Genomic DNA, 25,743 nt, shown 5'->3' on the forward strand with positions numbered 1-25,743 from the left:
AAGGCAGTTCCTCAGCCCTGAATGTTTGTGTATGTCTGTGTGTGAGTCAGTACCATGCTTGTCATTAAGCGGCAATGACAAGAGATTTACGTCTGTAAAACGTCTGATTCAACTAGGCCATGAGGGAGGTGATGAAATCAAATCAAACGCAGCCTTTCATATGCGTAACTCATCAATTCCAACATTCATTTCACAATCCCCATTATTCTGTTAATATTAACCAGCTATAATGTAATTACATCACCACTAATAGCTATCTTCATTTATCAGCAGCGCTTGTTTGAAGCAGGTCAACCTTTGCCTTTCAACTACAGAACACCAAGTCAGGGTGCAGTGTTGGAAGAAGAACTCTGTTCTTTGGTAAAAGTAGCGCTACCACCAGAGTAAAATGCATGTATTACACATTTTACTCAAGTAAAATACTACAGTATTAGCATATTACACTTTAATATTATACTCAATATATTATACTGACTCAATATATTATCAATATATTATTCTGAATTTCCTTTGAGGGTGACACAAATAATATGTTAAACTCTTATTTACAACTATTTTTTGTGTTGCAATAGATTTGAGATATAGGAAGTTTTTTGTTTTTCATACCTTTACAGTTTTGCATTAAATTATTCTGGGATGTCTGCTGAAATTAATGGGTAGCCCTACCTCAACCAGCCGCCACTAGCATCAATATTTAAAATACATTTACGTACAGAAATCTACATGCATACTGGTCAATTTTAGAAAATTATCTTATATATTATTGGGTTAACATTTCATCTGGTAAAGGTGGGGTGGATTTGGATTACTTCACATAATGCTGGATAGATAGTAAATGCCACCGTGGTGATTATTTAAGTCTTATCTTGAACCGTCGCAATACACCAGAGTGTACTTGGGTCAAATCCAGCTTCGCTATCATCGTGACGCTAGCATTTTGCTCTAAGCTCGGCTGTATCGGTACAGCCTCACAGCGCTGTTGTGGCTGAAGGCTCTCAGTCCGTTTGTCTCTTTCTCAATTTGAGGACAAACTGCCTCAAACTGTTGCAACCCATGTAGGCGCTTAAAATGTGATAGCTCAGGGGACACTAACGGTTTGTCATGGTTTGATTCTTCTTCCTGTTTTATTTTGTAGTTTCATGTCTCTTGTGTCCCTAGGTTAGCTTCACTTCCTGCCTTGTCCTGTGATTGCCTGATGTTTCCACCTGTGTCCAATGACCGGCACCTCCTAGTGTATTTAAGCCCTGTGTGCCTGTTGTCCCCTGTCACGTCATTGTTCAGTCTACCTGTCGTTGGTGCGCGGCTCTACTTTTGTCTCTTCGTTTTTGGTTAAAGAGCACTTTTGGAAACTGCTTTTGAGTCCTGCCTCCCTCAGCCTGCACCAGCACACCCTGTGACATGTGTGGGGGAATGTTAGGGGGAGCAATCAAATGCTTGTACTGTATTTTTTCATTTGGTACAGAACCTTAACGAGACGTATCACAACCGTAGGTAATTGCCGTTGGATAATAAATCGGATCAATCACAGCTTCTAGCTGTTTCATTACTGTAATAAGCCTTCAATGTGGGCCGATTGTGCCTCCAAAACCTTCCCAGCATTCCTCATTCCCTCCTACTGCCAACTGGCGTCCTGCCTCCACCCCCGAAAACATAACTTCCTGGTACGGAAACAGATGGCAGACGTTTGTCCTCCTGATTAGTCATTCCACCACAGACTGAAAGCCTGGTAAACAAGGTGATCAGGAAGGATTCATCTTTGGTTTAATTCAGTGATCAATATCAGCGTTGACGATGACACACAAAATGCAACTGCTACTAGATAAAGTCTTTCAACATGTCCTTTACTGTTCAACCGGGGACACCTTTTCAATATTACCCAGGTTGTAGCATTTTGTAAAATTTTAATCAAGAGGTTTTGGTGGGTCGCCTACGATTGTATTCCATCAATTAATAAAACTGGATGAGGTATTTGAGCTCAGTTCTTGGGTTCACATAGGGTCACTGAGTCGATCGTCAAACGGAGCCAACAAACACCCAACGTGGGCCCATGTGAAACTCAGCAGTCTGTTGATGTTTATTTGTTGGTGGCCTTTGTTTCTTACTCCTGCAGACAAGATCTTTAATGAACTGGAGACAGTGTTGGTTTTCCGGGGAGGCTGAAATGAAGCAGAGTGGGAGAAACGCCCAACAGTTCTCAGTCTGCTGTACCTGCTAATTTGTATGTTCAACCGAGAATGGCTGAGTCTACGAGGGAGAGGACATTATCAATCTCTCCTCTCGAACAAATTGCCACACAGCCACAAAATGGCATGATTTATGGGAGGAGTGTTTGTCTGAATGCAACGGGTTCGGACACTTTCTCACCTCTTCCTGTTAAAAAGTAGGCCGACTTCAGGGGTAACAATGAGGCACAAAAAGGTAACTTTTTCCACATGTAACTCTTCATTTCCGTTGTGCAGACACAGACTTTATCAGTCCAAAAGTCTTTACAGGCTTGGCCCGAGCCCAACCTTGAAATAGAAATCAGTCTTCAGATGCATACAGTTTAGGGTACAAACTCACTTTATCTCAATGACGCATGGTGGCAGGGAATCCTAGACAATAAAGACAAACATCAATCAAATAATTTGTCCCTTTGGAGGCCTGTGAGTCTGTAGGGACAACAATATGTAAATCAGCTTGTTACGAGGCAAGTCGGAGGTGAGTTTGGAGCAGTCACCCCATACATGTGAGGTATGTGGGCTGAGGGTTGAACAACCTGTCTTTCACACTCAGAATACTACTCAGGGCATTTTTCCACTATCGCGGTATCAGCTGCCAACTGTTGCATAACCTGAAACGGTCTGAAGGCTGAGGCTTGACCTTGGCCTCAGACGGACCAGAATGTAAAATCACGCCAGAATCAGAAACAGAAACACTTTAAATCAGCTTTATTCTTATTCATACAGGTTACATGTGCTCTCAATTACAAAAACACAGTATGTACAAGAATATACTAAAAGACAGAAAGACACAGGTATATATGAGAATAAAATGAACGGAAAAACAAAGATAAATATTTACCAACTATATATATTCTATGTTAATATTATTTATAAATACAACAACATTGTGTATATCGGAAGAAAGTGCACATGGTGGTCATAGTGCAACTTAGGGGCCTTCGATCTGCTTAGATGTTCATTAGAGAGAGGGCCTGAGGGAAGGAGTTGTTCCTGTGTCCGGTGCTTTTGGCCTGCAGTGCTCAGTAGCGCCTTCCAGGTGGGAGAAGTTGGAAAAGGTGGTGTCCTGGATGTGAAGGGTCTGCCGTGATCTTTCCCGGCTGTTTCCTGACCTCGGAGGTGGACAGATCCTGGAGGGAGGGCAGGCTGGAGCTAATGGTTCTCTCCGCAGACCTGATGATCGTGGTAATCTGTTCCCGTCCTCTTTACTGGCCGATCCAAACCACACAGGCCTGGAAGAACGGAGAACAGACTGTCTACTACATTGTCAGGAGCTACCTGGATTTTGAATTTCCCCTCGGGGATGAATAAAGTACTTCTATTCTATTCTATTCTATTCTCTATGATGGCGGAGTACAACAGGACTGGCAGCTTCTGAGGAAGGTTGAACTTAATGAGCTGGCGCAGAAGGTACAACCTTAGCTGGGCCTTTTCCCAGATGGTGTTGATCTTGGAGGTCCACTTCAGGTCCCGGGAGATTCCAGAAACCTGAAGGTCTCCACAGCACACAGTATCATTGAGTATAGTGAAGGGGGGCAGTGTTTTTTTTGGGGGGGGGGTTCATCCTTCACAGTTTTGAGCTTGTTCCCTGGAGGTGATTTTTCCCTGACTCACCACTCCTGTCTGTCAGGAAGTTAGTAATCCACCGTCAGGTCGAGGCTGGCACAGTGAGCCCACATGGACACCCCCAGGATGGGGTGTTAAAGTGGGCAAATCGAACCTGCAGTAAAAATCCCTTGTTGTCAGCTTGTTGGTGGTTCTCTACGAGATGATGGTCTGTAGTTAGTGGGTACTTGTCTACTACAGTACAATTGCAAGGAATTGAGCCAATGAAAAAAACAAACAATCAAATAAACTACAATATTGTATAAAACAATATGGCTAGTATTTCATAGTTCATTTTTTACTTAATAGAAAAGTTAAGACGTGAAGACACATTAAAAAAAGTCTACATATATGTATGTATATTTTATATATGCGTGGATACATTTGCCAACAGGAACATATATAATGCCTGGATTGGGAAACAGAAGACCGTGGGAGGTTATTGGACGGGATATAATCCGCCTCGTTGAAAAGTAGACTGTGGTTCTTCTTGAATTACCGTAAGTGACTACAAAAGCAAAGGGTGCGAGCAGGGCTCGGCCGTCAGACCTTCGCATCCACTTGTTGTGTTTGCAACATTTCACCGTCGCTCCATTTAAAGAGACAACAACATGGCACGCGCCGGTCTGGTCAGGCGGGAGTCAGTGGAAACCGAAATGCACAAGTCCGAAGACAAAGGCAAAACCTTCGTTTACACCAAGAAGAGGGGCTACGATGTCACCCGAAACCCCCTCTTGAACAAGGTCAGTGTGAGATTGCGTTGTGTGAGTTTCCGGTTTACTTGCATGAGACCCGAGCTGCTGCCTTCACGTGGTGTAGGAAATATTACAAGCGTCAACGTCTCCCCTCAATGTGCTTTTAGAAACAAAGTCATGAGGCTAACTCGGCTAACTTTAAAGACACGTAACAACATTTAGCTGTTAAGTTACTACAGTGGTAATGCTAAAGATTGACACATAGACACTAAAATGTCATTCTCTTTACAAATTGTAAAGTTCTTATCTTCTTCACCACAAAACCGGCAGCCATCAATATTGTTTGTGGGGTCTACCATATCTATGTCAATGATTTTTAAGCTGTACAAGTCGTATTTGTTATCGCCGTTAATTACACTCCAGAAGTAAGTGAACGCAACATTGGCGGGAGGTTTAGGTATTAGCTTAACACGCAGTTATATTTAGATTTAAAGAGACCGGTTACGGTGAGGGAGATCAACGGAGAATCAGGCAGTCCCCCAACAAATGACAGGCAAAATGTGATTCAGCACATATACTGTTACCAGCCGCTGTGTGCTCACTGTGGAAGCTAATATCTTTTCTTAAGTTCAGGCCAAATGCTTTAATATTAAAGGTTGATTTCACTTTATCTTCTTTAAAATGAGGAACAGAGTATGAAGTTTCTCAACACAAATAATGCTGAGTAGCTTCCTGGTGGTTCATGAGATATGAGGAAGACTCTGGGCTGCTGAGGTTTGCTACATTGAATCAGTCGGATGTGTATCTTTTTACCTTGCTAAACAATAAAGCGCTTCTAGCATTTCCAGTGTTTTCTCTTTGTGGGGCCCCCACGGGTCAAACTGTGGTGACGGCGTCTCTGTCCATGGTGCTGACTGACCATCCAACAACAACTGGCCACACTCGGGGGGGGCGCTCTTATCTTGTACCCAAACCGAGCCGGGTCTGACTGCTCTTTATCAAAGTCAGACTAATTTTAGAACACTTGAACTTTCTATTTCTTCCCTCTGGCATGTTTTTCTCTGTGCGCTCTCACCGGCCAAATGTGTTCCCCTCTCGGGAGCTACAGGAGAAGCCTCGGCCCCATCGACGCCTGATCTTTATTCTACTCTGGTTTATTTCACTGTGAGTTCACAGTCTGATCCCTACATATCTTCCAAGCTGCTCCACTGCAATAAAGGCCGTAGTCAGTTTTCCACAGTTGGGAGTTGTGTCGATTAGTGAGACAGTCGATTTTAAACAGGCCAGTGTCTGTGGAGCGAGGAGTGGCGAGCTGGTGGCGGCACAGAGACGTGCTTGTTAAGCAAGTTAATGACCCCTCTCTCTCGAGACTGCCACATGCTGCACTTCAACCCCGTGTGTTGGTTTTCACATGTGCGCATGCATTGTGAGGTGGTGTGTGTGTGTGTGTGTGTGTGTGCACCAATTGCTTTATGACTCATAAGACACAGGTTACGGCAGCCTTTGCATTCAATAAGTGACACTAATGTCACTTTTTGTTACTTTGAACATTGATATGAACGTGCTGTGAGAAGAAATATAACAAATAATCTGGAAGGAATTTACAAAAACAAAGTAGACTGACTGAAAATACTTAATGAGATGTCACTTAAGAGGAAGTCTTTTGTGTGCAGTAAAGTAACATTGTCTTTTTGACACAAGGTAATGGTTTTCGGGGAAACAGGACCCTAATCAGGAGACACACAAGCACTATGATTTATTACATAATGACACATCCTGAACAAGCTGATGATTACCAGCAGCAACACTTTTCCCCTGAGTGTTGGCGCTCGTCATCATGTGGAAACGTGGTGCTAGAGACACCACCACCACCACCGGTTTTCAATACTTTGCTAACAGCTCATATCTCTGTCTGTGGACAAATTTTGTTCACGTTTTAGCGTCATAGCCGTGCACAGTGTTACTGAATTGAATGTGTTGAGAGCACAAAGTTCAAAAATGGGTGTGGTCCGAGCAAGTGGGAAGAGGGAAATGGGGAATGACTTCACAATCCTTTCTGTATTTGTCGTGATTTGATTATCTGAACATCTGACAAAAGTCACCTAAAGAGAGATTGTGAAACAGATGATAGAATTTATTATTCGCAGTATTACTTAACCACAGTGTGTTGACATGACCCGACACTATTTGTTCTTAAGCGTCATTGATTAACTTGCCATTTTTGATTTTGTGCAGATTTATTTTCTTCAGAGCACTGTGTTTACCCAACTGAACTGATTTCAATTAGTTTCCTTTTTTCAAAAGGAACTCTGCAGGCTGAGGTGGTGGCGGCTGTTTGTTACAGAGGTCAAAGGGCCAATTAGGTTTACCTAAAATGTGACCGGCACTTGGGATACTTTGATTCATTTTGTGTTATTTTCTTTAAAGGTCTGTTGAGAACAGGGCGTCAGACATTCACATTTTGAGCCTTTACTAAAACAGTAAAGATAAATAGAGACACACGAAATATCATTTAACTCAGTTTTATGAGAAAAACTCCCTCATCTGTTGTACTCCCTGTTCTCTCTTTTGCTCTTTCCTCTCCCTCTTCATTTCCTTCATTTTTCTGTGAGTTCTGTTAAGAGTCAATGTTATGAGAGCCACAGTTCTTTGTTCCTCTGTTTAAAAGAAGGCTTAGTATGGCCAACTTTAAAAGGGAGGAGAACTCCCTTTTTAATGTTTGCCACACTAAATGAGCTCACAGTTTGTTACATTGTTCCGGAAAAATAAAAGTGGTATATTGCAATTAAACTGGGCTTGAAGCAACAAGAATTTGAGGAGCCAGTATTATTCATTTGGACTGGACTTGATATCTGGCTATACTGTTGATAGCATGCACCTTTGGCCAGTGGAGACACCAAAACACAAGTATTTCTACCTGCTGAGCAGGCATTTAGCCATTCTGGGTTGGTAGTTGTAATCAACCCAAGCCTCTCATCACTTGGTTAAAGTGACACCAAAACACAAGCTGGCTCAAACACACACACACACACACACACACACACAGGTTTGGGTCACAGGAAGGCGGGGGAAAAAGGGTTTCTTATGCAGCCAGGTGACTGTCCACTGTAGGCCCTGTGCATGAACCAGGGCGAGGAAATTGGAGGAGAAGCGAGGAAATGACTGCTGAGGAGAGTTAGTGGCTAGGCACAGGCAAGCCACTGTGGCTCAGGCAGTGGCACATTGTGCTCCCCCCCCCCCCCCCCACAGCCCCCTCTATAATTTCAGGGAGACCCTTAGGGACCCCACTTCACCCCTAACAGTAGCCAGTCACAGCTCAACCTGCAAATTGATGCTCTGGACGCGGCGCTGAAAGCAGCCTGTCCTCACATCTGCAGGCTTGGATGTCTTTTTAATCCCACCCACTCCCACGCTTGTATGTTTTTTGTTCTATGCTGATGTGGCTCACACAGCCACTCGCGCACGCGGCCTTAGCCTTGCTCTGTGGCCCGGCGCTCCCTACCCCCCCCCCCCCCCCTCTGGTAGCGGGGCCGGATACCATAGGTGTGTTTTGTGCGCGTTCACCGGGCAATAAAGAGATGAAGTGGGGCGCTAGATTGCAGAAAGAGTTCTCTGTGGGGAGGAGGAGAGCGCCGGCCACGATCCACAGAAGTCCTCTGTCTACCGGGCTCCATCTCGCGTTAATGAGCCGTCTGTGTGAATCCCGGCCCCTCAGCACGTCGCTCTGACGCTGGTTCCGCCTGCCAAGGCCTACCAAAAAAACAAAAACAACAACAACAACAACAACGACAACAGGCTCCTTAAATATGCTCTCAGCGCCCAATCACGGACACTGTTTCACCTCAAATGCTCGACTGAGCTGCCGGTGTGTCCAACCCGGCGGGCCAACAGATGCCCATTCACGTGCTCTCTAGGCGAAAGTCACCGTAAAAAGTGCAGTCGGTCATAAAGGTTTAGGAGAATGAGAACCGAGCCGCAAGCGGTGAATGAAACTGGGAGCTTGTGCCAAGACGGAGCTGCGATTAAACGCACCATTTGCAACCACAGGCTCCGCATGTCAACTTTGCCCAAGATGGCCCCCGAGATGAAAGGCTATGAGTTCTAATCTCTGTTCTTGGCGAGCACCGAACTGTCTGATTGGACATGGAGGATGTGCTGGTATGCCAAATGGCAACGGTCCTGCTGACCTTTTGCAGCAACTGGAAGTAATTAGGCTCTCATTAGATTTTTTCAGATACACTTTCTTTCTCCTCCCCAGGTTTGTATTTTCTTCTATCGCTAGGCCGAAATAAAAAGAATTAGCAACAAGAAATAAACGGCTTCAGATATGCTCAGCTTTTAATTCTAAAATGGAAATCTATAGTTTCTTCGGGGCTCTGAATCCCTTTTCCTTTGGTGTGAATCATGCTTTGTTGGTGGCTGCACAGCGTCTCCTCTGCAGAGTTTTCCATGGGAATCGTAATGCGCTCCAGCCGGTCTTTCTTTCTAGCAAGGGAAGGGTTTTATAAGGCTTCTGGCATGCCAACAGAATACTGTCAGGAATTGGTCAAAGGTGCCGGTGAGAGAAGAGCTGGATGACTCGACACTGACCTCAGCCGATGCAGTCTGGAGCTTTGATTCCCACTGTGTCGGCGTGACACAGGGAGATTGTTTGTTTTCTACCCAGTCAACACTTAAAGCTTGATGCTGAGAATTATTGCTGGTGAAGCATTACAGCAATGCTTTGTTTATGCCGATAGCCAAGGTTCCCATGGACCTTTGTAGTCTCTCAGCTTTCTGGACCCTATCCTTCATAAGATCAACCCTTCACATCTAAAGTAAAATCTTTTGATGGATCTGTGAAGAAATGAGCCCCAAATTATGCTAATTCTCTCTAGTTTTAACCCGTTGATGTTAAATATTTTGACATTTTGGAAAAAAAACAATTTACGGCTGTTTGGTGTTTATCACAAATATTTTGTTTAGTTTAGTTTCACAGTTTAAGTTAAATGCATCAATCTGGAGCACTTTCAGGCAAAACGAAGAGACTAGAGAGTGTCTGGATTTTGTTGTTTTCATTATAAGGAAATTTGACTCTTCAAAACTCAACCAAGAAGTGATTGTACATAGCTGCCTCTAAACCAGCAAATTCTTCTTTTGAACATTTTTAAGATATCACACATCCTTACTGATAATAAGAGAGGCAGGCCGAGAGACCTTTTCGGCCAAAATTTAGCCAACTTCTAAAATAATCCTCAAATTTTTATTAGTGCTAATTCACAAATGTTAGCATGTTAAATTTAAGACGTTGAACGTGGGAAACGTTATATCAGGTAAATACCCATATGTTAACATGTCACTATGACAACATTAGCATGCTGATGTTAGCATTTAGCTCAAAGAGCCACTGTGTCTTAAGTGTAGCCCTACAGAGAGTCGAGCATAGCAACTATGCAAAGCTACATTGCTACTCACATTTTTTAACTCGGTCAAGGTGGTGGTGGTTACGTTAAGGAGCAGGAATCTTTGTGTTTCCAGTTAGAAATGTCTCTGTGCCACTGCTCACAAACTCGAAATCAAAGATGGCTGCTCCCTGAATCCAGAGTAAAAAAGCTGCCAAAGCCGGATGTGAAGGTTGGAGCAAACCCCAGATTTTTTGACTTGTTTTACTGGAACGCAACCAATCCCTGGCGTGACGTCATTCACAACTCCTAATTCCAATTCACAGGTGCATGGAATTCAGGGTAAAAGTCACTTTTCCGAAGGCCACTGCGCGGGGGAATTCTGACATCACTACACTCCGGGTTGAGCAGAATTGAACTGAAAACGAGTGTGTGTGTGTGTGTGTGTGTTTGTGTGCGTGCGTGTGTATGTGTTACAGCGGTTGTGTGAGGTTCAACTCGATGTTGGCAGAGAGATTAGAGGCCTTCATTTAACTGAGCGGTATAAATTGAACAGACCTTTCTCTGTTCAGTTTCGTTGCAGAGCCGCTGCACTTGTCTATACTGTATATGAGTAAGTAAGTGAGTGAGTGAGTGGTCCCAGGTGTGGCCAGGTGTTCCAGTTTGACCGCACACATTACCGGTGACCAGACATTCCTTTGATGGACTGGACTGGATCGGCTAGACAGAATGAAAGTGCACCTTCGTTCCCCTTCAGTAGCCATCCCGAACTTGAGGCTTGCTCACACACACGCCAACGGGCACAAGTCGACACAAACACACACCAACATCTTCATAAACCACTTCATGGGGCTTAACCCGTAGTCCCATAAGTGCTTTTATCAGTTTTTTCTTCAGAGCTGCCTTCAATAAACTGAGTATAATGTGATCACACTGTCAATTCAGCTGTCTCTGCGCGCGCGCACACACACACACACACACACACACACACAAACAATTGCGATGCTGTGTTAAGCCACCAGCATGTCCCTCTAAATGGCCCTACCTCATCAGCTCACTTTTGTGTGATTCCTTTTTTTTTTTGTCAGGTGATCCTCATTCATGTGAGGACAACAGAGGGGCCATTAGCTTGTCCCAAACAGACAGAGAGGGAGAGAGTAGGAGACAGTCTGAGCCTCATCACCTTCACATGAAGCTCATCTCAAGCATCCCCCCCCCCCCCCCCCTTCTACTCTGCTCTTCAATGCTGCTTTTGTCTGTTATTTTAGAGCGAGGGTGCCGGAGGTCTTGTTGTGTCTTCAGCGGCAAGAAATTTAACAGTGGTGTTTGGTTTCGTTGAAACTGAGTGAATATATGGACGTGGTACAAATGCACAGAGGGGTAGCCATCATTGGACTGATGCTGTGTTGATTGACAGGTTTTGTGTGGATGTTCCAATCAAGGTGTTCCAATGACAGGATTTGCTCACCAGAGGTCCATGAAATAGATGAGTGCATATAGAGAAGAGGCTGCCAAGGGGGTGGTCATTTGTTCAGAATAAGTTTCTATTGTCACAGAAAGTAGCCATGACGACAGGAAAATACAGTGGGGCCCTCACGTTATGCTGGACCACCATTGGTGAAGTCACTGAGGTGAAAGGGGACACTGGCTCGCTGCTGTTTCACAAAACACTAAAAGCTGCTGCTTCTCCCAACCCAAAGAGGGCTGTAATTGACCTGTTTATTTATTTTTTGTGCCAAACTGTGAAATTGGATTTGCTCTGTGTGGGACCAAAAAGTGATCCATTTGATATTTTGTCTGTGAATAAGACCACTCACCCAGCGTCAACATCACTGTGCATGTACCAACATGTTTTTTTGTGCATGCGTTGTTTGAAGGAATTGAGCATAACGGTACAAATGGCATTTTACGAGGAGCGAGTGTGAAACACCTGTATAAAGTTACACATGGCTGCCGAGGCCAATACTGTCACTCGGACGTGACCGATGAATGCTGAAGCCCAAGGTGAATGGGCACTGAGGGCTTGGACGCTTTCCCGGCAACACTCAGGCTCCTAAGGGACCTGCACGGTGCAGCATAAAAGGGCTGCCTCAAGGGGATCGGTCTGCGTTTTGGAGAACCCTGCATGTCCGCTGCCTGCGCCCACTCGAGGCTGCCCTCCCTAAGTCAACATCGGCTCGGTTTCCAAGGCTGTTTGACCAAAGAGCGTGTCTGTACATTCACGAGTTGACACCTTCTGATTTAAGGAGCTGCTGTACTTTTATATTTGCTTAGGATGAGGAATATAAGACACTCCTTTCGGTCTCCCTCAGAGCGCAGCGCTTCTGCCTCGGGATCAGGACTCATGAAAGGGAAAAGTTAATTAGAGTGACTATTTGCTCTCTAATGGCAGATCAGAACAAGGCATGTTCAGCTTCATAATAGTATGTAACCTTTTTTGGACACTCTGGACTCCAAAGTTATTGTCACCATAGTTTTCTGCCTTATCCGTTGAAAGCTAAACAAAATAACAATGTCTTCAAAAATAGTCTAGATTCTCCAGAAGGAACTACCAAAAATGTAGTTGAAAACACTACTTATCCCTCCGTATAATGTAGTTGTCCCTTGCAAACAGAGTTTTGAGTGCCATAGTCAAAGGGCCTGGTAATGACCGATGATCTGTTAAGGAATAAGAGTGCACATGCCTTACACGGCACATTTGTTGAGAGGCATTCATTGGAAAGCTTAGTCAGGCAGTAAGATCCTGAGAGACGGGTCAACGCTGACATGGGCTCTTTCTGTCCCTCCTGAGAGGAAGGGATGGATTTAAAGAGCTTTACTCGCAGGGCGATCCTCTTGAATCCTGCAACGGCTGCCATAACGCTGATGGGGTGGGGCGGGGCATCTGGCCTTGGTATGTGGGGAAAAATATGATTTGGACACAATAAAGCCATTTGGTAATCAATACCGTTTGAATACAATTGTAGGCATAATTGAAAGCTTACATGCACTAAAAAATGACAGTGACCAGGCATCTAGCTTCAAATTCATATTTTAGAAGTCACAATATGGCAGTTCGTTGTCATGACTCTTGCTTCAAGTAATTTACTCTCAAACATTCAGTGACGCATTTCTGCTGAACTTTACTGGTATCTTTTCTCCAGAAGGAGATTGAGCCATTGTTAGATCTACTGTATCAAAGTACAAGTCCAGTCAATAATAAGTACAAAATGATAAGCATACTAACTTGTGTTTTAAGCGTTGTACAAATCACTAACAGGTTTTGTGTGACGTCTATTTTCTAATACCTTTCTGAACTTCTTCCTTTGTCTTTTTATGAAGGATGGATCAATAGCACATGTAAAGATTGGACACGGGCCATCAATTTGAACCTTCCTGTTGCAAACAACCTTTAACAGCCAACAGGCTATAGTCCTAGACGTATGATGATTTACTTAACTGGTTTTTAAGAAGAATTTAAAATGACATTTGTAAATAAATGCTGCTGAGGATCCTTACGTTCCTCATGTCATCACGGGACAACGTGGTGCTCAGACGTGATAAGTGCGCGACACAACGAATCGAGGAATCTGGGAATGAGCTGGCGATTGGACACAGGAAGAAACGGAGAGACGGCAGATAATCCCACTTTCAGGAGAAAACACACCAGAGCAGGAAGTAAACCCAAGGACACAAGGGGCAGGAAAATACAAAAATTAAACAGTAAATCAAACCAAAAACCGTTCAAATACATGATATTTTCCCTCTTCTCCTGGGATGATCAGCCTCAGTGCAGTTGTCTCGCACTGAATGACGCTGTTGTCTAGTGTTTCTCCCTCAGGCCGGTTTATTGGGCTCGGTGTGCAATCCCGTCTGTCACTGAACACTGACGGAGGAGAGATACAGGAGATAATGAGCAGTCTGGTTGGCTGTAAGAGTCCCTACAGCATACAGGAGAGTACAGTATGTTATTATGGAAAAGATATAGAATAAAACCCGAGCAAAACTCTTGAGACAGGAACTATACACGCATTAGCTAATCAGATTAAATATGTTGTGGGTAACTGATATCTTAGTGATTGTTTTTTTGAATAGTTAACTGCTTCTATTCATGCTGTAGGTTGAAGATTGTAAATGAATGGCAGCCTCAGAAAGGTCACGTCTCCCCTTTCATGTGCAGGTCTTTATTGCACTTTTTTACATTTGCTTTAACATGAAGTTGTTACAAGAGGTTCATTGTGGCTATTTGATATGGAATTTCTCTTTTTTAATACACCATAGACGGCGGACCTTGAGGTAGCTCTGGAGAGAACAAACTCTCTCCTTTACCGTCTCTGACACACACACACACACACACACACACGTGCACATGCAGTTACACATACATGTACACCACTATTTTTTCTATTCTTCAGTGCTACACCTGCAGCCAAAGCCCATAAATAAACCTCCCATTCAATCCCTGTGTGCAATTAGAATCCTTTAAGAAGATCTTCACTGTTGCTTCTCAATGACAGAGAATACGTGAAGTAGACTGCCATAAAATGTCAGTCGAGAGTTTTTGTAGGGAAACACTGTAGCACCTGTCATGTGTTGAACCGGAAAGCAGTACCATGCGTCAGAGGGCAGAGGCTGTCACAGTTTGGGCCCTCTGCTTGTCTTATTTTGTAGCTTTCTTGTGTCTCGTGTCTCTGGGTGAGCTTCACTTCCTGTCCTGTGATTGCCTGATTGCTTCCACCTGTGTCCAATCACCTGCACCTCCCTTGTGTATTTAAGCCCTGTGTGCCAGTTGTCCTTTGTCGCGTCATTGTCTTGTCAACCGTCCGTTGGAGCACGCCTCTGTCCCTGTTTCTGTGTGTTTAATAAAGAACACTTCTGTTGAGAATCCTGCGCCTGAGTCCTGCCTGCTTCCGCCCGCACCTCCAGCACCGATCCGTGACAGAGGCCACGACCCGCTGGATTCTCTGGAATGTGTTCCAAGCACTAAAAGGGTCATTTTAAGGCCTCTATCTCTGGAAATGAGCACTGACATCTCTGACCTCCATTGTCACATTGCTCCAGATCGCTTGACTGAAATACATTCAAGCAAATCACTATTGAAAAGAGACTTTTCTTACATTCTAGGCGCACTGTGATCCTTTCACCTTGTTTTTGACTTCCCGTGGAGATGTGCCAAGCATGTGCCTGCACCGCCGAATAAGTAAATGTGTTTTACCCGCCTCTGGTTTCAGAGGAATCCCTGATTGAGCGGTTTCCAAAGCAAAACCACATATGATTCTGTTTGTCATCCATGTCCCAAGTCTTAAACATGAGCAGATATCAGACCAGCTGTGACTAGGAGACTCTCATTTGTACGGGCAGTGGGTCAGAAGACTGGATGAGGAGGAGATACAAATAGATCCAAAGCTGGTTGAAAGCACAGATGGAAATAATGACAACTGTATATTGACGAATTGGTTGTTGAGGTCAGGTCGCGGCTGCAGGGCTCGGGTTACTGTTACTGCAATTGTCACCTCAGGAAATGAGTTAACCTCCACTCACTCCAGGGGCTCTACAACCTGAGTGCTGCTGCACTGTCAAACTGTGAATTCTCCTTCAGGAACCTCTATGAGGTTGTTATTGATGGCAAAAGGGTCAAAAGTCAAGATTCAACAATGTAACTCAATTAGTCAGTTTATAAGTTGACACAATGCACACAATCACTCTTGTTGCAGTAATGGATTTTGTGCAGTTTGAAATGTGGTCTCTGGTACGATTAAAGACATTTGTATAGTTTCTACTACAGTAAAATATTGTCAATCTTTCATTGATTTTATCAAGTATTTATTTTATCTAATATTTAATAACCTATTAAGCTATTGCTTTGTTCTTCTCCTCCATCATTCAGCAGGGCATTGTGGGAAAGTAGCATCATATGTTCTACAAGTAAGCTAATTTTTTTGGTGTAAAAATAGTAGATAAGGCCTGATTATTGTCCTTAAACTAATACAGCTACATTTATTAGATGAAAAGTTACATTGAATGAAATGACCAACCCTTCATTTTGGGTTTACTACAGGTTGCACGTCTGTGAGGCCATGCATTAGCTTGTCCGTAGCCACAGCATTTCCACCTGATCGCTGATGCTTATTATTCACTGTAGAATGCCCACTACGGCCATTCGGGACGAGTGCAGTGCATTCTTGTGCAGCGTGGGCCCAATAAAAAAAGACGGGGATTAAGGGTTACCATAAGACATGTAGAAATGTTTGTAACCCAAGAATACCTCTGGACTGACTCCATATGGATGTATTACTTGATTGATTTGCCACAGGAATTGATCCCAGGACCCCCCCCATTGTATGAGACACGTCCCATTATCTATTGCAAAAGAAAAATGTGGTTAGTCTGTAGTGTTAAAGGGGACGGGTCAAAGGGTTCGCCAAAAGGCACTTTTTATGATCGAAGAAGCTAAATGCATATTCACTTAAGATCCTTTTCTAATAAAAAAATTTATGGAAAAACATTGCAAAAATCAAGGTTTGGTGACTTGGTGCCCTGTGGTTTGATAATGATGTATATATTGGAGCGTTGTTCTCACTGATTTCAACTTAACTGAGTGTTTCCACTTCCCATTCCCACTGTTGTGTGTGTTATCCATGGTGGATATTTCATGACCTACTCTGTATAAAGGTCTGTGAATGTCTTTAACCAAACACCACTCGTCTCCACTGGGGTATCAGTGTTCCAAATCAAATTAGGCGTCTCTCATCGAATTAGAATATTGTTTTCTTTGGATGAATTTGACACCGCTTGCACGATGAAGACAAGCCGTTGTGATGACATGATTCTGATGTGACAGACGTGGATTGTGCACATGGACAACTGAAACAAGTGTGATTATACCACACAATCTTTCCTTGTGCAGCTTTGAATCCCTCCTCTGCTTACGGCTCAAACCTTGCCACAGCATCTGTCTCCCCACGTGGCAGCGCCGCACAGGGGCTGAGGGGAGCATGCTGGTGGCGACTGGTCCGGTGCTTTTGTAGTTATGTAACTGGCCTGATCACAAGCCCGAAAGAGCTCCGAATCCTGGTCCCCGGCCTGGACGGTCTGCTTCTGTCCAGTCACACCAGCAGCCAGGCTCATTCCGTTTTGTCATTCTCTCTCTCATTGAGAAGGCTCCGCCTCTTTATTTCCCGCTCCTTTCTTTGCTTTTCTTTCTCTCACCCCGCTATATTGCTCATTTTTTAAATTCAATGCTCTAATCCCAACTATGATAACTCGGCGAGGAATCTGTCGTTCCACTGGGCCGGCCGCTCTCTTTCCCCCACCAGCTGTTTTCACAGCGTCTAGACACACACGCCGTTGTTGTGTAGTTGTGTGGTGCGGGGTCTTCTCCTGCGCTAGGACGAGGCACACACACACTCTCTGTTTGTGTGCTCAATCAGAACGGAGCAGATTGTCCACCTGTGTTTGCATGAACAAGTACAAGGCTGTGTGTTTACAAAGAATTGTCCTAAATGTGCATTAACGTCATGCTTTTTGCACGGCGTGCATACGTGTGTGTTTGCATGTACATGTGGGTGTTTATAAACACTGGAGCCAGGGATGCGTGTGACTCAGTCTTTCCTCCCTCCGTTGGCCAGCTCGGGTCGTGAACTCATCAGGCGGCTTCCTCCGATAGCGTGCTTTTAATTCCGCTTCTGCTGACCATATTTAAAGGCTAGATGTATAAGTATAGAGTGTCCGCACATGGCGGCCATCTTGGTAGGGGCAACTCGCTCACCGATAACATTGTGTTGTAGTTTAAATAGCTATAACTTGCTCCTTTTGTAACCCAATTTTTCAACGGTTTGGTTTGTTATAAACGTCAGAGATGTAGTTATGACACTGCATACTAATGAATAATGTTCTGTTTAATGTAATTTTCGTATGAAAACCCATGGTTACAATTATTCATCCAGATCAGGCTGGTAATGCAGATGAGACATCTAGCCTTTATGTATATATTTATACTGCAGACTTCCAACTTTCAGAGGTCTGTGCTGCTTTGAAAACCTTTTTCACGTTCAGGCCACGTCCAAACCTGCGTCTCGTTCCTTTTTCTCTGGGAATGACGACATTCTTTTCTGCAAATGCCAGCCATTGACCAAGTGAGATGCAACTGCGCCGTATACTGCACACACATCCAAAAATCCAACAAAACTGTGTTCTGCCGGAGTCCCGGAGCACTGTGTGGCGAACACGTGGCGATAATGGTGGGGTAGAGGGGAAGGCGGCGTTTAATGGGTAGTACCTCCGCAGCTCTCCGGCTCTCTGTTTGGTCAGCTGCGGAGAGGTCGTCATCACCAGCACAAGTGGATCCAGCAGCGTGGGCGGGCTCGATCGCTGCAGGTCACTTTCTCACAGTCCTGTTTAATGTTGCGCAAATGCTCCCCTGCGGTTTTCCAAATTTCCAAATCAACTTTTAAAAGGGCCCCTGCAGAGGAGGTTCTAAATTGAACTGCCTGCAGGGAGGTCACCAATCGGTGACACATGATTAGAAAATATATATATATATTACATGGATCTTTTAATTAAGCAGATTTTGAAGCTGTTGGCATGACGGCGATATCTCCTTCCTTCAAAATGTGCTCATAGAGCTCTCTGTCCTAAAATGTTTTTTATACATTTGTGTTCCCGAAACACCCACGCTGCAATTTTATTCTTGGCCTTTCCATTACCATGCCAGTAACTGAAAGCAGAACTGTAAGCTTGCAATGCAATCGACACCCGTTGTACTTTCACCTTTTCCGCTCCCAAAGGTCAAAGATTGAAAACTGTTATAAAATAAACTTGTGCAGCCAATCGAGTCTCTCTTTTTCCTGCCACTAAGCAGAAACCAATCTTGTAGGAAATGATGTAGGAAATGTGTGTTTGGGATTGCCACCCATTAAACATGTGATACTGACTCATTTAATCTGAGTAAAGACTTTGCTTGTGGAAAAACAACACTGTGAAATTCCGAAGTCTTTATTCCATTGGCTCTGTTTTATTTAAACACACTTAGGCAGAAAAGCATGTTCCTTGTGTAATTAGTAGTTTCCTGTATTCAAAGTGTTAACTCGTTTTTTTTTAAACCTCATTTGCAACCTTGGGATTGATGTGGTTCACCTACTTCTTTTTTAATAGGCTTTCTCTTTTGTTCTGTCTTAACATCATGGAAACACCCGCACATTTAGATGCCTCATTAATGTAGTTACCCGAATCATTAGGTCGAACACTTGAGGAAACGCCGCGGTGGTGCCGATGCAGCTTGATTCGGAGAAGCTACACATCACTTTCAGAAAGTTGTTTTTTTTTTTACTGATGAACAAGTCGTACAAGAAGGGCCATCTCTTGTAGCACTTTGGCTCTGCCTCTGTATGACAAGAAAACCCTGCCTCCCCCACACAGCGTTAAAGACAGAAGGGCTCTTCGGCCGCACACGTCTGTGCCGGGCTCCATCGCGGTGCCAAACATTTGAACCCGCTCCCTGTTGAAGGCCGGTGGGATTTTGTCGCTGTGTGCGATCTGCCACTCCAGAGGGCCTCAATAAGGGAAAGGGCTCCCTGTCGTTTGAGGCTCGGGTCTCAATAGAGGCAGTTTCTCCTGGAGCATGGGGGCCTTTCCATTGAAGATGCAGCGGAGTGAGGCGTTTCTTTATTTGGAAGTGGGAGTTGCGGAGGGGAGAGAGGACTGTGAGGGAAGAGGGAGATCCCCCTCCTCGTCTCTTATCTGGAGGTCTCACGAGCTGAATCATTCCCGGCTTTGTTGTGGAAATACATAATCTTGAAGTTTTCCCCATGAAAAGGGGAGCTGGCTTCATAGGGTTTAAGATTTGGGTTTTGAATTTTTTCTTGTAAGCACATTATCCATCTAAACCAGTAATTTAGTACCCACTAAGGGAGGGGACGATTTAAACACATTTTAATTAATGTTCCTTGCTTTATCAAACATTTGACATGATCTGCCATATCCCTAAATGTACTGCAAACATTGTTGGACCATGCATTGAGACGAGGCTGTAGTGGAGAAGAGCTGCATGCATCAGGGAGATGTTGCATATGAATCCATAGGCCTTTCTAATTAATTTCTTTTTTAATTTTTACTAAGATACTCACTCAACATTTTCTCAATGGGATAAAACCTATCAACCTGTTACCCACCAGGTAGAATAAACTACCGATGGTACCACGTACGCACCATCTGCACATGTGAACAAGGCCGCCAGCGAGATCTTCTGTAATGTCTCACGACGCAGTGGAGGAAGTTGAGATCAGATTGAGAAAACCAACTTTTTTTTATGACTAGTTTTGTGTGTTTCAGGGCAGTGTTGGTGTTGAGATAAGGAGCCTTCTCTTGTGGGCGAGCTAAAACCAAGAATCCCCCCGGATCAAGGGGAAGTCCTACTGTAATGGAGGGAGTGGCTCTGCTGTTAGACCGAGCCCAGTGCGGTTGTGGCGGATGGAAATGAAAATGTTGATGTGGCAGAAATTCTCTAAACCATTACGCAGGAGAGTTGCAATGGACCCGCCCTTTGAACTGCCTTGGAAGCGGAGCGAAGCATTTTTTATCAGATTCAAAGAAACTTGCGCTTTCATCTTTCTTGTTTGGACATCTGGGGGACTAATTGGCTCTTTCCTCTCCGCTGAGTGTTTTGGGGCTGGGCATGGCAGCAGTCCGGGGGTCAAGGGTTGGCACTGGCCGACGGGTAGATTACAGGTTTCGGGTTGTGACCGCGGGCTTCTGGAACATGGAGCTGCGGGCGTCACATGTGTTGGCACAGGGGTGCGGGCACTTCAGATGTGGTCGGGGACATGTGGAAGCTCTCTGGGGTTTATCCGGCCCGGCCCAGTGTAGGGCTCCTGAGGGGAGAGAGGGCGGGCATTACAGCAGTCAAACATCCAAAACCTGTATTCAGACAAACAAACACAAGGGTGCTGTATCTGTGTGTGTGTGTGTGTGTGTGTGCGCGTGTTGGCTCCCGCACTTTTTTTTGTGAGAGTGGGAACAAAAACGTGTTCTATTAACGATCAATACATCTTAGTCTCTTCTGTGGGTACTGTAGGTTGCAGAGCTTTGCTTCTCAGGGACCCCAACAAAAAAACATTTTAGGGGTAATTTTCTGCCTCACAGCATTCTGACGCACACCTTTTTAGAGGACACGGGGCTCAGGAGATTGGCAGCTCTATAAGCTACAAGCGATGGTCAAGGGCGGTGCAAAAGCAACACATCAAGTCAAAGAGGCAAAGAGATGCCAGAACTGGCATCAACCGTTCCAACGCATTCCCCCAGCCGAAGGCCGTGCGTCGCTAATCTCTATTGTATATATGTTTTCTCCTGCAGACAACTTGACAGTAAGTAAATGCAACGATGGATTGATAGAAAATAACAGATTTTGATGAGTTAATTTATGGATGAGACTAACATTGGTTGTCAACGTTTTTTATTCAAAACAAAAGGGACCTAAAAAGTGTAAGTAAGGAGGAGTGAAAACATGTCCTAAAAGTATCAAACCTGTCTGCAAGTAGTTTTGGGGACAGAGGAGAATTGAAGTATTGCTCTGACCTACTTATGTCAATTAAATATATACATTTCAGTACACTACAGGTAATACAGTCATTGAATCTCGTTTCATAGCCTTGTAATTTTAGCTGTGGAAGAGCAGGAGAGCCACTGCTTCTCTCTCATTTTTGGTGAAGGTTGTAATTCTGAGCTGCTTTTGCCCATTTTGAGGTCCGTTAAATACAGACTGCGTCGGGCCGCGGCGACCTAAAGACGGATCGGGACTCGTACTTTGGGGTCCCACTTGCCACTTTCTCAGTCATGCTCCCATGATCTACCACTGACATCGTTTTTGTGAGGATTAATGCGTGCATGTTCTGCTTAAAATCATATAATTCATCATCATTTTGAGCAAACGCAATCTGTTTCGTCAGATGCTCCGCCGTGAAATGAACTGGCGTTTTCTTTTCTCCTCTTCCCCTCCTTCTTTGCATCCCTCCATTAAAAAAATAACTGCGATTAGGAAGCAATCTGCTCTATATAACAAAATGTTAAACTACTAAGATCTGGTAGTGTGCCGGCAGTCAGTCTGCCTCACTCCTTATCCCGCACCTTTTTTTTTTTCTTTTGACACACAGAGAGTGCCGGTGGCTTGGAAACCCTGCCAAGGAGCCGAGCTAAGCGTATCGTGGACGTGGTTTACAGAGCAGCATTGCTTCCGTCACAGCAGTCAGCAACAGTGGCTGGCGTGTTGGGGCTGAGGTTTCCCCTGGGCGCTGCACTTTTATGGGCTTAGAGGAGATGGAAATGCCCACCCTTGCATCACAGAGAATGTGCACTCAATACTTGTACCTCGTTCTCACCCATTCCCTGATTTTCGCATTGACACGCATGTCTCTGCCGCACGCCTCGAAGGTCAGAGGTCAGATTATGGAGGCTAACAGGCTTGACACTGAACGTGTGCATGTTATTCAATATTCCGGGTCGGGGGGTCAGGGATGAGAGCGATGAAAGCCAGAGTAAAAAGATCAGAGTAAAGCAAGTGGTTGGCCTTGACCTCGTTGTGTGTGTTTTCGAGGATGTGCACTGGTGTCAACGGACATCGCACCAGAATGCGAGCCCCCCAGAGCGCAGGTTGGTGCAGAGGGAGCCCCTCGGAGAGCAAACACACAGGACAGGTTTGACACGGCACCTCTCTCATCACGCTGGACTGTTTGAACAGAAACCATTGGTGAATATTTTCCCTCAACATACAATTCATCAGAGTTCAAACGGCATGTGAGTTTCCACATGTGGGTAAATACCAAGAGTGCAAAAAGATCCCCCTTTGGGAGGAGATAATATCAAGGAATGCATAATTTAATTATATTTCAGTGGCAGAGGCCAAGGGAAGCCAGGCTTCAGAATATAATTTATAATAATCATTTAATAAAAACACTTTTAACAGTTTACATAATCGTGTTGTCGTGTCCTCCTTGTCTCTCTTTATTCGTTATTGTTTTATGATGTGTAAAACAGCAAGAGAGAGAGAGCGCGTCGGTGCTCGGTTGGATAAGCGTGTGTAAGTCCTGGTTAAATGATGCTGGGCTGTAATAGTTCACCCGACTACATCAAATAGCAGCATATAAATTGCAACATACGATTTTCTGCCCCCACCTCCGTAAAAACAGCTTAGCGGTTGTGCCTCCCGTGGCTTCCTTTGAAATGTTCCTCACGCCACGCCACTGTTATAATTCTAAATGATTTCATCATATTTCTTTGACCACAGTATTCTACTATCAGTTTTGTATTTTAGCACATTTACAATAAGGGATAAGTATGTAGGCAATATTTTCAAATAATTTGGTGATCACTTTGAAATTCTGGCATTATACTTGTTTTGTCAAAGTAATTATGAAAATACTATTTAGTAATCTAGAAGTCTTAGAGAATAAAATGATGAGGTGAATTTATTTCCCATTGGCTTTCTCCTTTACATGGTTGTGAACTTCAACCGAGTTTTGGTGCTTGCATGCAACCTCGAGTTGTGGTTATTCTTATTAAATCTATAAAGTCTATTAATGTAATACACAAAAACTTTATTTAAGCTCATAATTAGAAGAAGGGCAGCCACATTCATTCAAACCCTACTGGTGTCTGCTGGTTGCCTGGCAGTAATGGTACGGCTGTGGGAAGTGACATGCCCTCAGCCAAGAATCTATTCATTCAAGACCATTTTTGACGACATGACGACACCGCTGGCCCGGTTGGAGGATAATGGCAGTGGTTTGTGTGTGTGTCCACAGGGCATGGCGTTCTCCCTGGAGGAGCGTCTCCAGCTGGGGATCCACGGCCTGCTGCCTCCTTGCTTCAACAGCCAGGACGTCCAGCTGCAGCGGGTGCTCAGGAACTACGACATGAAGAGGGATGAGCTGGACAGGTGAGGCTTGCACAAAAGAAAAAAAAAAGGTTGATGGATTCCACAGGGGATTACCCCGTGCACGCTGGGTGTCCCCACATCTGGAAAGCCTTCAAAAGCACAAAAGGCCGATTACCCATCAGCCCTCAGAGATCTACATCCACCTCCCAACACCGTGTATCTTACTGAACAAATCTCTCCAGCCCCCCTTTCCTCCATCTCCTCCATGTACTCCTTCACAAGTGTTTTTCTAACCTCCGCGGAGAGCAAATGAAAACTTCAGCTCAGTTTTGCACGCCTCATTAGTGTCTTCGAAGTGCCGTTGGCATTGTGTAATGAATCAGCCTCATGCTAACATACTCTTACCCAGCCCCGGGCTCTTTGGGCACTCAAACCGGGCCGGTTTTACTGTTTTGAATTCTTTGCAGATTGCTGAACATTAAACAGCTTCTTACTCCCGTCTGCCCAGCTCACACGGAGTCAACCGTTCCATCAGCTGTCGCTCCCAATGTCCAAGATAAGCCAGAAAAGATTTCCGGGTCAACGGTTACTCCAAACTTTCCATAAAACATTTCCATTTTCCACCGTGGCAACATGGCAGCATCAAGAGCTAGTCATCATGAGCTTGTGACTGGCGTTCCCATGCCCCATCGATGTCAGTGTCGCTCCTTCTCCTTCCAGCGTCAGGCTGTGGTCCCGCGGATCAAGGGCTGCTATTTGTCTGCTATTGCTCAAGCGCGGCGTGTTTACATGCAGAATGTAATCCCACGCTGAATCCTTCTTTGGTGCTGGCTGCTGGACGCCGCCATTTATTCTCTCTGACCACGATGCATTCTATTTTAATCAAATTTCTAGATTTTTTTTTTGTTTCTTCTTTTAGTGGAATTTGTTGTGTTATGGTAAAGAGGAGACAGCTGTAAGCACATACGTTTATGATCAGAGGTGATGGAGGGACTTGAGCACCTAATGTGACTGTCGTCAACAGAGGGAATGGATAACAAAGGCTTTGCCAAGCGAAACAGTGGAGAATGTGAAACGCTTCAGCTGAGGGGGAAGGCTTGTATCCAGTAAAGGTGTTAGAAGGCGGGAACGGGCTTAAAGAAAATGAGCCCACTGATCACTCTGAAATATATTAAGATAGATTATGTCCTGGCTGGGTGCGGGCTGGGTGCGGGCGGTGCGCACGCCTTTTACGGTTAAGTATGGAGAAAAATCTTCCTTAATGATCTGCCAGCATAAGACCAAGCAATAGCACACTGAGGTTGAATGTTCGGGTTTGGTGTGGGGATTTAATCATAGTTGTGTTTGTTGAGTCAGCTAGATGAGATCACACTTTGTGACTTTTGTTTCTTAAAGGTACAATGTCTAAAATATACGTGCTATTACCAATTCTACATGCTCAAAACCAAAAGATTCACTTTTCACCTCTACCTCTGAGTCTTTATCCCAATTTAAAGTTGGCAGTGAATTAACAAAAAAACATACTAATTACCAGCTTTTTCTACTATGACACTAAACAGGTGGAAAGGCCTGTGCATTATTTGATAGGCCACAGGACATGAATCCCAAATGTTCGAAACAAGGGGCGAGCACCCGACTGGGAGTTGAGAGAGCACGTCTTAGGGAAACAAACCCCCTGCAGCATCCACATCAAACCCCAGCAGCAGAAGTCATGGTGGGCTGCTGCTGACCGTGTGGCATCAACAGGCCAATACGACGGAACCAACGCCGCCAAAAACAAAATGTAAATGCACAAGAAACGCTGTACTTTCAACGTGATGGAAAAGCTCTCTGAGCAGCTCAACTCCTCCATCTTCTAAGATGTTCAAGTGACTAACTATCGTCTCAGGTGGTGTTAGACAGAATAGGCCGGGGGCCAGATGGTTAGCACACTCATTTCAGGAGATATCTCTGCGACACAATACAAGGGTGTCTTCGACCAGATGTCTGGACTT

The 25,743-nt window shown here is 44.5% G+C and overlaps 1 protein-coding gene across 1 annotated transcript in view; it reads left to right on the forward strand.

Annotated features, from left to right (window-relative positions):
- The first annotated feature begins 4,322 nt into the window (after positions 1–4,322).
- The window catches only part of me1 (malic enzyme 1, NADP(+)-dependent, cytosolic), a 55,083-nt gene continuing 33,662 nt past the window's right edge, over positions 4,323–25,743 (forward strand). The window contains exons 1-2 of the mRNA XM_037454514.2: positions 4,323–4,570; positions 23,676–23,809. Coding sequence (XP_037310411.2) covers positions 4,439–4,570; positions 23,676–23,809 — 266 coding nt within the window. The 5' untranslated portion in view covers positions 4,323–4,438. The remainder of the gene's footprint in view (positions 4,571–23,675; positions 23,810–25,743) is intronic.

This window comes from Pungitius pungitius, chromosome 11, assembly GCF_949316345.1.
Source record: "Pungitius pungitius chromosome 11, fPunPun2.1, whole genome shotgun sequence".
NCBI lineage: Eukaryota > Metazoa > Chordata > Actinopteri > Perciformes > Gasterosteidae > Pungitius > Pungitius pungitius.